This window comes from Pteropus alecto, unplaced genomic scaffold (genome assembly GCF_000325575.1).
Source record: "Pteropus alecto unplaced genomic scaffold, ASM32557v1 scaffold224, whole genome shotgun sequence".
Lineage (NCBI taxonomy): Eukaryota > Metazoa > Chordata > Mammalia > Chiroptera > Pteropodidae > Pteropus > Pteropus alecto.
This window is the reverse complement of record NW_006436289.1, coordinates 1,124,441-1,140,336: the sequence shown is the minus strand read 5'-3', so window position 1 is coordinate 1,140,336 and position 15,896 is coordinate 1,124,441. Positions and strand designations below refer to the sequence as shown.

The following is a 15,896-nucleotide window of genomic DNA, read 5'->3' as shown; positions in this document are numbered from 1 at the left end:
TTTGGGGAGCGAGGAAGGTTGGTATAGGTTTCAACAGGCTAAGGAGGATAAGATTTGGGAAGCGAGGAAACTGGTGAATTCAGAACCCAACCAGAGGTCTTGGCATGCTTTCCTTGCAGATACCACTAGAGGGCGTTATAGCTCTACACACCACTGCTAGCCTGTGTGGCGTCACTTTAGGGCTTGGGGGTGGGGAACGGAGCTCCTTTCCTCTAGCAGGAAGCCTGCCAAGGGGTGAGCTCTGGAGTTAGGAGGCTGACTGCAGGAGCCAGCCCTCTCCTGGTGATGCTAGGTGTGTCTGTCGAGTGTGTGGTGGAGAGTATTAGCTCGTGCCAGGCTGCCCTAGGATGGGGGTGGGGGTTGACTCAGTGGGCCGCCCAGAGACCCCACTTGAAGTCTTTCACCTTCTTTACCTCCTTCGGTCACTTCCTGAGACCCCCTGAAGCCAATTACAAGCAAGATATGAGTGGATCTCCTTCCTGGGGTCACAGAGTCCAGTCTGTTCTCAGGACAGGTAGGGACCATTCCTAAATGGGCAGAGGAAGGGATGAGAGCAGCACCTGAGCCTCTTACCCTGGTGTTGGAGTCTCAGGCCCTGCCAGGCCTTAGAGACCCTCTGGATGGGGGCCAGGGTCAACTGAGCTGCTTCAAAACCCTTAAATCCCACCCCTGACTAAAGCCTATAACTCAAGACCCACCCCAACTGAAAGCTCTTCTCAACCTGAGCAGAGCGCCACTACTGAAAGGGTGGGTGGGACAGCCTCTCCAGCTCTCACACGGGGCTCTACGGGGAGGTCCAGGTTCTGCTACTCATGACTCATCATGTGGCCTTGTGTAAGATGTTCTTTGAGCCTCAGTTTCCTCATCTGTAAAATGGGGGTAGTGATTATGTTCTCACGATGTGGCTGTATTAAATGAGAACATTTGCAAAGTGCCTGGCACGTAGTCAGTTCTCAGTAAAAGTTACTTCCTATCTCTGACTAGAGCTAAACGCCTAGGAGGAGAGGGTGGCTGGTTTGTCCCCTACAGACCTCAGAGATGGACTCCCCTACCCCCACCCCACCCCCTTTCCTCTCTCTCTCTGGCCAGACCTTCTTAAATTTCCCCCTCCCCTCAAACTCGAGGGCAGGAAACAGTGAAGAAGGAGCAGCCCTAAGTCCAGATAGCAGGGAAAGCCTTCTGGTCCTGTCCATAAAAGGCTTTTCCCGCTGGTTCCCTGCAGGCAGCACAGCCCCGCCCTGCCCGCTCCATCTCCAAAGCACGCAGAGAATGTCTCCAGCAGCCCCAGCAGACTGCTCCAACTTGGTGTCTTTCCCCAAATATGGAGCCTGCGTGGAGTCACTGGGGGGTCTGGGGGTGGGGAACAAAGCCCATTTCCTCTAGCAGGGAGGGGGCCGCGGGGTGAGCCAGCGGGGGAGGCTGACATCACCACAGCAGCAGTCTTTAAACCCCTCATCCAGCCAGCGCCCCATCCTGTCTGTCCAAGTCCAGACAGAGCTGACTCCTTCCTTCAAGCCTTGAAGAGCCCCTGTGAGTGCATTTGTCCCCGGGTTGGAGGGAAGCTGGGCTCAGGCTTGACAGAAGTGGGTGTATTGCAGGCAGGGCTCGGGGGAGGGGTCTGGTCTCTAGGTCCCTGGCTGGGGGAGCCCACCCTCTCAGCCAGCATACATTCCTAATCTTCAGATGGGGAGGTGGTCCTAGCAAATGGGTGGGATGGGATTGCTAGAATCCTGAATTGCTTAGACTGGGCAGCCTTGGGCTCACTGAAATGCCCAAGAAGACTTGGCTGGTGAAGAAGGATTGATGATGGTAACCTGGGAACCAGTGTGAGGGGGAGACTTCCCATTTTTAGCCATAGTCATACCATAGGGTATGTGATAGGCTTGAGGTGTTGTCAGGTTAGACCCAAGGCTCTATTGTCCATTGCGCATCTAGGAAGATGGATGTCCAAGGAGGTGAGGAGGTGTGTGAGCACACTAATGCTAGAGGGTAGTGTCCCACTGGTGGGTCCTCAGGGTCTGAGCTGCATGGGGAGAACCCCTGGGAAGCCCCTGAGGCAGTGGGAAGGACCACGAAATTCTTGGATTCTGGAACAGACTGGGGTGGCAGGGTGCAGGGACAGCTGAGAGAGATGATTTTCTGGGTATATAGCTCCTTCCGTACACTGAGAATGAGAGGTCACCCTGCTACAGACAAAAGAGTGGAGTGTGGGCACTGCCAGGACCTTTGGAGCGATGGCTTGGGTGGCTGTCAGGGCTGGGCAGGCCTGGGACTCTGGGCCCTTCGGAAGAGTCTGCCTAGTCCCCTTAGTAGTTGCCATTCAAAGAGTGGTGGTGAGTAGGATCACTCTTCTCTGTTCTTGGAATTTAGATGAGCCACCCATCCTGCCATCTCAGAGATCCATAGGTGCTCACTCCTATTTTCTGAGTTTTATTTTTAAGAGAGAGGGGGCACAGCAGTCCTGGAGAGGCCTCTGGTTCTGCTAGGTTTTCCAAGTTCCTGCTGGTAGGAGGTGTCCCCTGACCTTTTGCAGCTGGACTTTGTTTTTTCTCTCAGGAGACGGGAGGCCGATGGGAACCAAAGGGCAGGAGGGTCAAAGCAGACCCTTATCCATTTTGTCCCAGGAACCTTTGTCTAGAAAGTTTCCTGGGCGGGCTTCTGTGCAGCTGTCTCCCTCCCCCTCCTCTCCTCTCCCTAGCAGCTCCAAGGTGGGACCAGGTTGGTCTTCATCGGAGGACTTTGAGGGATTTCTTGGAACTCTCCACTGTCAGACTCTTCACCAGGAGGGACCAGGGAGGGGGTGGAGGTGTGTGCATTTCACCCCTGCCCCACTTGTTCCTATCAAAATCCAAATATTTTCTCTAAATCTAAGGGTTGCAACTTTATGTCCTTGTCACCGGGAACCTTGACACCTTGACTGTTCTGAGTCTCCTGAGACTGCAACCCTGGGGGTGGGGAGAATAATCTGCTTCCATCCTGTTCTTCACATCACCAGCTTGTGTTGTGGAAGGTGGTTGGGTGGGGAATGCAAGAGGGCAGGGCATAGAAGGTAGTGCTTGACTGGGCCACAGGGATGCATGCAGCCTGACTGGCGGAGAGGGATGGGGGATGCACGGGTAAGCTGAGATGGGACGGGGAGCAGCATACAGGATGGGCTGAAATCACTTGTTCCAGCTGACTGATGGTTTTTGATCATAGCACTTTGCCCAGGAGACTTTGAGTTATTGTGAAGCAGGGGTGAGATACGAAGCAAAGCGGGGGGAATGGGAGGAACTTACTATTTATAGACAAACAGAGCAGAGCCCTCTGCCTTTGGGTTCTCTGGCATCACCGGCTGGGAGAGGGGTGGTGGTACTCAGAGAACCTCATCCTCAGAGGTGGCCCAGCCCTCACTTTATAAATAAGGAAGCAGACCCAGGGAGAAGTGAGTTGCCCAGTGCCTAGAATTTAGATGAATCTGTCTCTTGTTCTTTCTCTCAGACTTTGTTGTCCTCTCATGGCATGATTTTGAAAAGGTGTGGAGGCTGGAGGGGGAAGAACACTTACTATTTTTTTCCCCTTGGTCAGGGGCTGGCTCTCCCAGGTCACTTCCAGGAGATTAGCTCTGGGAGGCACAGGACTGGCATTTGGAGGAGCTCTGCTGAAGGACAGGCAGTATGTTAGGTAGTCACAGACATTGTCTCATCGAACGTTCACAGCCCTCTGGGGTAGATATTTTCCTCACTGAGCAGATGGGGAACTCGAGCTCAGAAAAGTTGTCAGCCGTGGGGAAAGGAAGGTTAGGGCAATGGAGTTTGGCAGGTGACCTGGGACCATGAGAAGTGACGATGTTCACTCTGCTTCCCATGGTAGCTGGTGTGGAGAGGGTCTCAGCAATGACAAGAGAGGGAGTCAGAGGAATGAGCTATTTCCATCCTTAGACCATTCTTTCCTTCCCAACTTGTGACCTCTCTGAGGCCAGGGATGGGTTTGGCCTCATTTGGTACCTCTTCGGATGAACTCTGGGCACCACCCCACGTTGATACCTGTGGCCAGGCTAGGCTCCTCTTGACCAGCCATGCCCATGTCTGCTTGGCATCCACCTACCCGGCCTTGCCCCTGTAGACTTAGCCTCCATCAGTACGGCTCCCTTGAGCAGGGCCAGTCTCGGGCCTTCAGGGCAGCACTTGTTGCTGGTCTGGACAGGCAGGTCCTTGGCTTCAGGTTTTCCCTGGAGGATTTGGCTTCTTGGTTACTCAGGGGAAGCTACTACAGTGGTGAGAAACGGCATGAAGGAAAGTCCATGGGTAGATCAGTTTGCGTTTCTCTCTTTCTCTCTCTTCCCTGTGGCTCCCCTGAGGAAATGCAGCTTCTTGGCCAAGAGCTCTTGGGCTTTGCTGTCTTCCTAGACCTTGCCAGGGGTAGATAAGTTTGAGCCTTTTCAGCTGCAGGCCAGAGGCTGAGCTGACCTGGCAAAGAGCTAGCATTTTTGAGTTCCAGCTTCTGGGCTAGCGGAGACATGAGTTGGAGGTAACCCCATAACCTGAGACAGCCAGTGAACCGCCTCACACCTAGCTGGAAAAAGACACCTGCTGGCTTTATTTTGGGGGACAATGTGGCTTCCTCCAGAAGGCCTCTCCAGTGTATCTGTGGCCAATCTTGGCAAAAAAAGAATGCTCTGGATTAGGGATTGTCAAACTATGGCCCATAGGGTAAACACAGCCTGCTGTTTGTATAAAGTTTTACTGGAACAAAGCCATGCTCATTTGTTTATGTACTGTTTAAGGCTGCTGTTATGAAACAATAGCAGAAATGGCCTGCAAAGCCTAAAATACTTATTGTCTGGTAATTTACAAAAAAGCTCACTGACCCCTGGCTCCAGAATGCCCAAGATCTGGTCTCCTGTTTCTCCGGTCTCCAAGTTTGGAGAAGCCCCTGGCCTAGATGGGCAATGCCATGAAAACAATATCAGGAAGAAAGGGGAGAAAGATAAACATCTAGGAGGGTTGGGCAGCCACAGAGCTAGACCTGCCCGGCACAAGTGAAAGTGGGGCTGCTCTCTCACCCCGATCTTCCCCGTTGCTGGCTGGTGCTGCTGTAGCTCTCCCTAAACATGGCCAACAAGGGACCTTCCTACGGCATGAGTCGTGAAGTGCAATCCAAAATTGAGAAGAAGTACGACGAGGAGCTGGAGGAGCGGCTGGTGGAGTGGATTGTGGTGCAGTGTGGCCCTGACGTGGGTCGCCCAGACCGCGGGCGCCTGGGCTTCCAGGTCTGGCTGAAGAACGGCGTGGTGAGTGACAGCCTGGGAAGGGGAATGGGGCTGTGCCGCCCTGCTGGGGTCATGGGGCAGGCACCCTGAGCCAAGTGTCAAGCTGTGTTCTATGCTTGGCAGATTCTGAGCAAACTGGTGAACAGCCTGTATCCTGATGGTTCCAAGCCAGTGAAGGTGCCTGAGAACCCCCCTTCCATGGTCTTCAAGCAGATGGAGCAGGTGGCTCAGTTCCTGAAGGCAGCTGAAGACTATGGAGTCACCAAGACTGACATGTTCCAGACTGTTGACCTCTTTGAAGGTACAGAGAGAAAAGGGGTAGAGGAGGCAGGTGAAGGACAAGTTACTGAGGCAGGGACAAGGGATGACCAAAGCATGCCACGCTGACGGGTCAGCCTAGCAGGTAGGGGAGACCGCACCACACTTACAAGGGCATACCATGTGACCTACTGAAGCCTCTTTGGATTCTGGGACAACCTTTGCCCCTGGGTTGGCCATTTTTCTGAGAGGTGCGAGCAGGCCTTGCCTTGGGACTCTTCTTTACAGTTCTTAAGTTCGTCTGCCCTCCCCTCTTTCTTCTCACAGGCAAAGACATGGCAGCAGTACAGAGGACCCTAATGGCTCTGGGCAGCTTGGCAGTGACCAAGAACGATGGGCACTACCGTGGAGATCCCAACTGGTTTATGAAGTATGTGGCCACTGTCTGCATGAGAAAGGTGTTGGACTGGGCTAACCCATTAGTGTGAGTGACCTGGGGAAGCAGATAGCTAGGAAGGGACAAAGTGAAGGTCTAGGATAGGGGCGAACGGGTCCCCGATGCTTCTTAACTTCTCCCTCTTGTGCTCAACCAATCTCCCTGGCCTGTGGGAACAAGCTAGATTAATGAACAAGGGGAGTGAAACAGGGAGGCAATGGGATTGGGCTAGGAAGTAGCAACAAACATAAAACAGGTGGAAAGTATGAAGTCCTGGCAAGTCTTTATCCTGGTTCCTCCTCTTCTAGGAAAGCCCAGGAGCATAAGAGGGAATTCACAGAGAGCCAACTGCAGGAGGGAAAGCATGTCATTGGCCTACAGATGGGCAGCAACAGAGGGGCTTCCCAGGCTGGCATGACGGGCTACGGACGACCTCGGCAGATCATCAGTTAGAGGACGAGGGCCAGCCCCCAGTCCTTTCCTGCCCCGGCTCATTGGCTGCAGCCATCTATCCTGCCTAGCCCACCTCACCCACACCCGTGTAATTCCTTCAGCCCCGGCCAAGCTTCGAGTCTCCGAGGCTCTGTCACTGAGCAAAGGTGACTTGCGCTTGGGCAACTCTCCCCACCCTCCTCAGCCTCAGCTGAACTTCTTACCCCAAAGCACTGCTCCCTGGGCCCTCCTTCAACCTCCCACCACCTCTACTGAGCTGAGCAAGGGGGTGTGGGCTGGGGGTGGTCTGGGTGTGGGGCAAGTCCACTGCGCTCCTTGGCAGCAGATGCCCATTGAAGGAGACCCAGCCCAACCTCCCCCCATTTTTTGCTGGAATATTTTGGGGGTTGAAATTCAAGAAGGAAAAAAAAATATATATATATATCTATATCTATCTATCTATCTCAATCTTTTCTCGGGCCTGGCTGGTAGAGTTTGATTTGCCCTAGTCACTTCCGTGTGGTTTCGGGAAATACAAACAGGGAACAGGGCCACCTGTGTTGTCCTGGTTGCCATCCTCTGAAGGACTCTTCACATTCCAGGATTCCAGGGGGTCAGATTCTTTCAGACAACCAGGCAGTGGAAGAAAGTGAATCTCTGGGGGACTGACAGGAAGGAGGAACTACTTGGCAACTTGCATTAGCTCTGGGGAGGCAGAGGAAAGGAGATGCAGAATGGCAGAATTGTGTGGAAGGTTTTTATTCTGGAAAAGCTGTGCAGAAAAAAATTCAACGAAATGTTGCTGTGAAGAGAAAACCAAGCCTTAAGTGTTCACTTTGCAGAGGAAGACAGGATGGTAGCAGGGTTGGGGCAGCAGTGGCTGATACCTGCCACAGTCCTGAATAGACTCCCCTAGTGAAGCAGCACAGCCCTAGGTGCTGTGCCCATTCCCAGCTTTGCCAGGAGCACTGTACCGGTCCTTCGGGATGAAGGGTGGGGGTGATGGTGAAGGAGTCAGGGGTGTGTTCATGGTTGGCTTCTGATCAGGCAGCTGCTTTCAGGGCAAGTGTGCTGGGCTGAGAGCTGATTGCCATACCAGAATGTCCAAGGTCCAAGTCTTAGGTAGGAAGGCAAGGGAGAGAGGAAAAGCCTGCTGTTTCTCGGTTCCTGGGTCATTAGCAGGATGTGCATATCCAGGGGCTCTTCCCAGAATCCATCCCTGAGCCCTTTTCCCAAGTGACCCCAGTGATATTTCTGCTGAGATGCTCTTCTGGCCATGGTGGGTACCTTCTCATCCATGCATGGGTGAGGGTCCCTATGACCTATACCAATGACTTGCCCAGGAGAAATGAGGATGGAGGCCTGCCCAATGGGGAACAGGGGACAAGCTCTCGTCCAAGACCTTGGCAAAATCTCCTGTTCGGTTTGAGGAAGATCCTGTGGCTGCTGCCACACTGCTCTCCAGCACCATTCCTCTGCCAGTTGTACCTTAAGAAAGCCCCAGCCCTCCCTGAGCATAGACTCCGGACTCCAGCTGGAAGTATCAGGACGACCTTCTCCTGAGAGCTCCCAGGACTTCGGAGCAGCTTTCAGAGCTTCCCCAATTTGGGGAAGGAGGAGCCTACTCCATGTTGAGTCTGTTAGGCCCTGGGTCAGCAAATCTCCTCCTTCCCCTGCAGCAGGTCTGGGGGTATGTGCTGACGAGGGCAGTCCAGGGCACTCCTGTTCTGGGACAGGCTCCAGTCTCCTTGATCCAGCAGGTCTGGGACAAAGAGACCAGAGGTGGCAGAATGGCCTTCACTCTCTGTCTCCACTCCATCTGGATCCTTGCTGTTACAAAGTGGCACTGATTCTAGTTCTGTCCCCTCTTTCCTGGCTTTTCGGCTTCGTTGGGGCCAGTGGCAGGGTCCACTCCTACAAACCGGGTGAGAGGCCACATTCTTCTGGTTCAAGTATACTTCTAGCATGTAGTATACTGTCCATAAGATGGTAAAACAGCCGACCAGCAGCAGGGTCTGCGGGGAAAGTCCACCACCTAAGTTAGGGACAGTTTCCCAAAGCCCACAGCCTTTCTCAGCCCAGAACAATGAGCTCAGAAAGTTTCTCTCCTACTAGAGAGACTGCCTTTCCCACCCCAAACCACTCACCCACATACACAAGGAATGCCCTCTGAGAGTTAACTAGCAGAGGGGCGGCCCTGGTCTTCCCACCCCTTTTCTCTGGGGACCAACTAGGGACCAACTTTCCCAGGACCTTCCTGCCTGCCTTTAGTGTGAGTCGTGACCCTACTACCTTGAGGGTGTTAGGGGTGATGGTGTAACCATCTTCCTCAGGAATTTTCAACCCAGGAGGGCAGGGCAGAGTGAAGCCATCATGCAGGTATTTTCCACTCATGGCACCTTCTAATAGTCTGTGAAGAAAAGAGACAGGGATGCCCTGCTGATGTCACCTGCCCTCACCCATCCTCCCACCTTATAACTGAAGAGGGAAGCCCCGTGGCAAAAAGAGGAGGGATGTGCTGTGGGTTCCCAGGGAGGTGGAACTTCCTGAGTGGCCTCTTTCTCCAATTCCCAAGAGTTGCCTTCCCTCTGCCATGTGTCTATACCTACCTTTGTCTGTCCCTGATGTCTACCGGACTCCACACAGAGCCATATAGGGTCAGCTGCCATTGCCGGAGAACGCCAGCCTGGAAAGTCTCATTTCCTAGGGCAGCAAGTGAGCCACACCCCGCTGGCCATGAAAACAGCAGAGGCCCTTCCCGCCCCACCACATGGTCTGCTGCAGTTGTCTGTGTCCCACTGACCCCAGGGTTCTGCAGATGTGTCTCATGGGGTGCCCTCAGGGATGGGAAGGGGAAGTTGAAGGGTGGTACTCCGAAGCAGAGTTGTTTTGCCTTTATCTCTTTATCATTTTGGGGTTTCAACTGAAATTATGCTTGGAAAAAAGAAGTCCTACTAAATGAAAGAAAGGTCTGAAAACCACTGGTCTAGTGAATACCTAACTGGAAGGGTTGAGTTCAATTTCCAGTCTCCTCACTAAAATACCGCATGACATTATTATGCAAGTCACTTCAAACTTCTGGGTGGGCCTCAATTTTTCCAAAATAATGGTGGAAATTAGTCCTGCCCTTCCCTGACTACCGGGGCTGGCCAAAGGATAGTTACATGTGAAAAGACTTGAAATGCAGTTTCAACAAGGAAGGTTTGTTGCTATCCTGAGGAAAAATGGATCAGTCACTTCTCCAGGGAATATGAGAGGTAGTATAAATGAATAATGTTAGATATTAAAGCCCCTTTTTTGGATGAGCATACTTCTTGGTATCTTCCTTGTCGGTCCAATGGCAACTCTATGTATTCTACATGGGGCAATTTCTGTGGGGACTCTGAGATCTAGAGGGACCAGACGACAATCACAAAAGGCAGAAAGTCAGGGCCCTGATGGAAGGACAGGCAGGCTCACCTACATCCCTGACAACGAGTCTGTAAGTCCCTCTCGCTCTTTCCCCCCAGCATCGCACAGTGGAGAAGGTCCAATCATTGAAGCCATTTGGATCCCTGGGGGAAAGAACAGAACAGAAAACCTGGAAGGCCTGGAGCAGGCAACTGACCCTTTTGCCAAGAAACATCCCTTTCTTACTATAGTAGCCATGAAAATGTAGCAGTCGTTGTCTGAGCTATAGCTATTTGGGAGGGTGCCATGAAGAGTCCTCACATGCTGTCCCTTGCACCTGGGATCTCATGGGATGAGGGACTTGTGTCAATGTGTTGTAATGGAAAAAGCAAATGTGGAACAAGCACAGGCTGGGAGTCAGACAGATCTAGGTTTAGTGTTACTTTCTCAGGGACTTACTAGCTCTGTGACTTGTTTCCTCATTAGGAGGTCACAAAGTCTACTCTGCATGGTTCTTATAAAAATTAGAGAAAATATATGTAAAGCACCATGCTTAGCACATTGTAAGCACTTGCGCAAAACATGTAACGAATGGCTTTCAGCTGCCAAGGTCAGTCTTGGTAACTTAGGACAGTGCCAGCGTCCACTTTGTCGGTATCTCTTCCTCGAAAAGGCCCTTGCGGCAAAGAGCTCAGAAGGTATAGGCAGGTATACGTACGAGTCCATGCTGCGGGGGGCGCCGATAAGGGACATCATGCCACTGGGGCAAAAGAGTTTCAGCTCCAAGCTGCCACGTCGCGGGTGAGTGATAGAGACTGTCACTGCCACATGCTCCAGGGTCTTCAGCCCCGACATCTCCAGGTCCATCCTGCTGACTGTAGGAAGTCAGGCTGGGCAGCTGGGAAACCAGCCCCATAAACACTTACGCTCTTACTTCACCCCAACATACACAAAGGCACATGCTTATTGAAGGCACATATGAATACCCATGGCAACCCTGACTGGGGCCTCGTGTACATGAGTAAGTAAATGCAGTGGCTGCTTTGAAAGAGTTTATAATCTTGTGTAGAGTCTAGTTGGGAAGACAACACATACTGAAAACACAATATAAGAACCAAATGGAGCAACTTCAACCATTCATTCATCCAAAAAATAATTTACTGAGTACCTCCTACATTTCAGGCACTGCACTAGGTGCTGGAAATATAAAGATAAGTTGGACATGGTCTCTGCCTTCTACCTGCAAGTGGAAAATGATATGGCGTGAGGTATACGTAACTGATACTAGAACAGAGATGAGTCAGATAGGTTTAGGCACATAGCAGTTAGACACTCTGAAGAGAGAAATGAATGTAGATTGGCAGAGAGGGCTGGTAGAGGGTATTCTAGAAGGGAAAATGGCATGTACAGTGGCAGAGGTGGAAACAAAACAAGTTTCATATTGAAGGGAATACAGAATTTTAAAAAACCTACTGAAGTAGATAAACTTCAAGGAAATTATTCTGAATGAAAAAACCAAAATCAAAAGAATACGTAGTACATGATTTCATTTATGTAATCCTCATGAATAACATAACTAGAGAGACGGAGACAGATCAGTGGTTGCCGGGCTTTAGCGATAGGTGTGTCCAAAAAGGGGTGACACGAAGTAGTCTTGTGGGGATGGTACTGTTCTGGATCTTGGTTGTGGCAGTGGTTACACAAGGCTACACATGTGGTAAAACTGCACAGGGCCACACACACAAACAAATATGAGTGCATGTCTGGTGAAATCCGAATAAGCTCTCTGGATTGTACTAATGTCATTTTCATGGTTTCAGTATTGTACTATAATTGTTTAAGACATTAACATCAGGAGAAGGGTACCGGGAACTTCCCCGAACATTTCTTGGCAACATCCTGCGAATCTACAATTACTTCAAAAGAAAAAGTTTAAAAAAATATAAACTACCAAAGTAGAAGATTCAACTAGGGAATATTAAGAAATCAGGTTGCAACAAGAAATAATTCTTTCTAAAGCACCTTTTCTTCTATTAATTCATTCCAACAGGCAAGGCAGAGAGCAGTAACTATTTTACAGACGAAGAAGCTCAGAGAAGTACTGAAAGTTGGGGCAGGGATGAGAAGGGCTTTAAAAACTTATTTTAGATCCTTTTGTAGTTCATAAGTGTGATGACTGGGTGTTCACACTCTTGTGTGAGATGTGCCTCCTTTAAACCTCGTTACAACATCGGCGCATTACCCATCTGACGTAAAAAGGAAATTTGTTTTACATAAGCAACCAAGAGCTATTACAGATTATTGAACAAGGATGAAGTTTATCGTGTTTTGTTTGTTTGTCTGTTTTGCTTTTTAAGTGCTTAAAGAAGGTTACTCTTAACAGCTCCGGGTGGAATGAATTGGAGTAGGAAAAAAGAAACTGGTGACAGGAGAGATTAATTTTCTTTAATTCTATCTGCCAACTCTTCAAAGCCAATACCCTCCCTTCTCTGAGAGCTACTTCCTGTCCTTCTACCTTCCTCAGTCCCTTCCCGACCCCTTTATCCATCGGCCTTCTCTTTCTTACCCGGCTAGGATCCCACAGCTCATCTCTTTAGCACTCTCTTATTCACATCTCCAGCTCCCTTTGCTTTCTTTTCCTTTCACAGTAACTATCTGGCAAAAGCCCCAAACTGGATCAGCCCAATTATCCCCTTTCTTGGCTGGATCTTCCCGCTTATGTCTTTCCTATTACAAATGAAAAACAAAAACAAACCCTTTCTCAACTCACTTCGTTCTGCCTAGTGTTAGCAATTTGGACTCTAGAGCCATTCAGCCTGGGTTCAAATCCCAGCTCTGCCATTTACGAGCTGTGAGAATTGCATTAGTTTCCTTAGCTGTACAATGGGGGTAGTAACAGTACCTACTTCATAGAATTGATAAATTAGTTAATGTACGTAAAGTGTTTAGAACAGTACCCAGTAAATAAAAAGATTATATAAGTGTATTACTCCTTTTTTTTTACTGTTCAACTTCTTGAAAACGATGCCTGTATTCACTATCTCTACCCTCCCATTCATTCTTAACATTGTTTTTTCCTATCAAAAAATTATAGTGTACATGGTTTTAAAAGTAAACTGTTTCTGGAGTGCTTATAATATAAAGGAGCAGTTCCTTACCCCGTTCCAAACAATCTTTGTCATCCGCTCCCCACAAACCAACACTTATTACTTTTAGTTGTTTTCTTCTGGGATCTACCTTCATGTTTCTAAGTAATAAGCATGTATGGGTAGCTATTTCATGATTTATCAATTTTACAGATTATTTATTGATTTTCGGTTATAGCAGATAAGGATTTAATATCACACCCATACCTTCTCCCCACTTGGCCCTCTCCTCTGCCTTCTCAAATTATATCACAATTTTTCGTTAGATCGATATTTTATTTACCGTACAATGACGTTATAAATATGTGGAATTTAGCCAAGTAGTGTACAATGATTATATTTCATTTCCTGAATTTGATTTTCCCCTCTGGAGTTAATTGTCCCGTTGCTTCGTTTACTTGAATTCATGCCCCTATCACTATTTCTTCCCAAACTCCACAAAAGAGCCACCTAACTTCTCTGAATACAATTTTACAAACAAACAAACAAGTCAGGGGCTCCCCCTCAATGCCACTGTCCCACTGGAGAGCCTCTCCCTGGAGCCTTCTGTGCCATTCCTCTCTGCTGCACTGCTCTTGGGTTGGGACCTTCCTTGACCTCTCACTTGGGCTTTGCTTCCTCTCTCTTCCCCTTCTCTCCCTTCTCACTACTCCACTTCCCTCCCTCCCTTTTCTTTCCTCCTTTCCTTTTCTTGGTTTCCCCTTCACTGCAGAGGAAACCATCTTCTAGCAGTTTTCAGACAAATGTGTGTGTGTCTGAAAACATCCTTATTCTACCATCCCATATGATTATTAGTTAGGCCGGGTTTTACCAACTGAAAATAATTTTCCTCAGAATTTGGGAGGTATTTGGAGGATATTTTCAAATGGCCAGTGGTCCCTATTATCTTTGAAAGCCAGCTGGAAGCTCTAACTATGGGGTGGAGCTTTTTCAACTGGTGCGCTTCCCTAAAGGTAACTGGACTGGGACAGGGCTGTTTCCTGGAGGGACCCACATATCAGTATCTCTAAGTCTTTCGATGAGGGATCCTTACATTTCTCCAAGGAGGAATCTTCAAACCTCTTGGCTGCTAGTGCCTTGGGACCTGAGTGGCTGCTTGGTAGAGAGGGTCCCCCTCTCTCAGTACACTGTCTCTCACTTTCTGCTGTTCCAGGGGTCCCTGACTCTGGAAAATAAACTTCCCAACTCCTGCCCGGATAAGGAAGGGGCTATCTCCTGCCTACTAAGGATGGGAGAAGGTCTTTGGGAGTTTACCTCTTAATTGATCCCTGTTTTTAGTCTCATACCTCGTCTCTGTCCTCTGGAGAACACGGGGCCTCCAAGTCCTGAGTCTTTGGGATTCTGTGGCGTGAATGGGCTTGTTTCTTAGTATCGCCCTTGCAGGTATTTGCTACGCAATTTTCTTAGCCCTGCTCACTTCTCCATTCATTTCTATCTTCCAAAAATGTGATGAAATCTCTCATTTGCTGTGGTCTCCTCTCTCATTCACTTTGTCCTTATGCTTATACCATTTTTATTCCTTTATTCTTACTTTGGTGAGGTTTTGGGAGAAAGCAGAGATAAAAGCATGTGTTCAATTTGCCATCTTTAATCAGAAATCTCCTGTCCCCATGAACTATTCAACCAACTGCAAGTTAGCTTTTGCCCCCTATGAATACATTGAAACAGTTCTTCTCAAGGTCACCAATGGCCTCTTTGATAAGGCCATCTCTTCTCAGTCATTTCCTTCAGAGGCTCTTTTCTTCTGGCCACTGCTTTAACGTTGGCTGTGTCCTGGGTCCTCTTTTATTCTTTATCTACCCACCAAACCTTGTGACCTCATTCTTTCTCAGACCTTTTTACTTCCATTTTTATGCTGATGACTCCCAAATTATTACTTTCAGTCTAGACCTTCAAACTTATTTATTCAACTGCTTCCTGGATATAACGTTTAGATAATGCACAGAAGCCTAAAACATGGCAGAACCAAAATTCTCTTCCTCAGTTTTTCACACTCTGTAGCCCTTGCCCAAATCTGTTCTTCCTCCTGGGTTCTTAATCTCATTTGATGGCATCACCATCTAACCAGTTGCCCAAGCTAAAAAAACTTAGAAATCTCTTTATATATTAAAAAAAATATATAATACTTATCTACATAAGTATATTTATATATACATTTATATATAAACGTTTAGTATAGGAAATTTCAGACATATATGAAAGCAGAGAGAACAGATGTGCCCAACACCTAACTTTAATAATGATCAATATATGGCCAATCTTGTTTCATCGATGATCCCTACTTTTTCCCCTTCCCAGATTCTTTAAATGGAATCCCCAGGCGTCACAACATTTCATTGATAAAGATTTAGTATGTATCTCTAAACAATAAGGCCTTGGGAATCTCTTTGACTGCTCTCCTTCTCACTTACTGCTAATATCAACTGGTGACAATTTATCTGGAGGGTTCCCCACAGACTTCAAGACAAAGTCCAAACTCCTTACCATGGCACACACGGTTTTCTGGCCCTGCCGCCTGCAATTTCAGATCTTCCTCTGCCCCTCACACCCCATGCTCCAGCCATATCACGTGACTCGCAGCTCCCTGAAGACTGCATTTGCATTGACTGTGCACATACTGCCCCCGCTGCCTGGATGTCCCATTTTCACCTCTTCTCCTAGCTAGCTCATATGGTGAAACTCAGGTCAGTCACCAGTTTCTCAGAGAACCCTCCTCTGTCTTCCCTAGTGGCAGGAGGCATCTCTCCTCTGACACCAATGTCATCTCGACTGCAGTGCTTATAATACCGCACTCTACCTGCAGGCTGGGCTGTTTTCCCTGCCAGATAGTGAGCTCTCTAAGGGCAGAATCATGCCTTACCTCTGACTCCCCGCAACCGAATGCGGTGCTGGGACAAGGCAGGGGTCACATATTTGTAGAATAAATGAATGAATCAATTAAGAGACACTTCAGGGAAATAAATAAAAGACTAAATTGCAGGGG

The 15,896-nt window shown here is 48.9% G+C and overlaps 2 protein-coding genes and 1 non-coding gene across 12 annotated transcripts in view; 2 read left to right on the top strand and 1 right to left on the bottom strand.

Moving 5' to 3' along the window:
- The first annotated feature begins 1,372 nt into the window (after positions 1-1,372).
- On the top strand, positions 1,373-6,825 carry TAGLN (transgelin). Of its 6 annotated transcripts, XM_025047483.1 has the most exons (6): positions 1,411-1,530; positions 2,699-2,806; positions 5,081-5,272; positions 5,375-5,552; positions 5,837-5,993; positions 6,254-6,824. In XM_025047483.1, the coding sequence occupies exons 3-6, from the start codon at positions 5,093-5,095 to the stop codon at positions 6,396-6,398; spliced, it is 660 nt and encodes a 219-aa protein (XP_024903251.1). In that variant the 5' UTR covers positions 1,411-1,530; positions 2,699-2,806; positions 5,081-5,092; the 3' UTR covers positions 6,399-6,824. The 6 variants fall into 6 exon arrangements, with proteins under 6 accessions (XP_006912839.1, XP_024903250.1, XP_024903251.1 ...); XM_006912777.3 differs by lacking the exon at positions 2,699-2,806 and having other exon boundaries at positions 1,373-1,530; positions 5,837-5,939; positions 6,254-6,820; XM_025047482.1 differs by lacking the exon at positions 2,699-2,806 and having other exon boundaries at positions 1,373-1,530; positions 6,254-6,820.
- Positions 6,826-7,120: 295 nt separating this feature from the next.
- PCSK7 (proprotein convertase subtilisin/kexin type 7) overlaps positions 7,121-15,896 on the bottom strand; it is a 23,911-nt gene continuing 15,135 nt past the window's right edge. For all 5 annotated transcript variants that reach the window (XM_015590096.2, XM_006912776.3, XM_006912774.3 and 2 more), the window contains 5 exons: positions 10,486-10,642; positions 9,837-9,931; positions 8,987-9,080; positions 8,670-8,787; positions 7,121-8,392 (listed from right to left, as the gene is read on the bottom strand). In XM_015590096.2, the coding sequence (XP_015445582.2) occupies positions 8,030-8,392; positions 8,670-8,787; positions 8,987-9,080; positions 9,837-9,931; positions 10,486-10,642 (827 nt within the window). In that variant the 3' untranslated portion in view covers positions 7,121-8,029. The remainder of the gene's footprint in view (positions 8,393-8,669; positions 8,788-8,986; positions 9,081-9,836; positions 9,932-10,485; positions 10,643-15,896) is intronic.
- LOC112480449 lies at positions 11,916-12,019 on the top strand. Its single transcript, XR_003046596.1, has one exon. It is a non-coding gene; the product is annotated as a small nucleolar RNA U13 (small nucleolar RNA).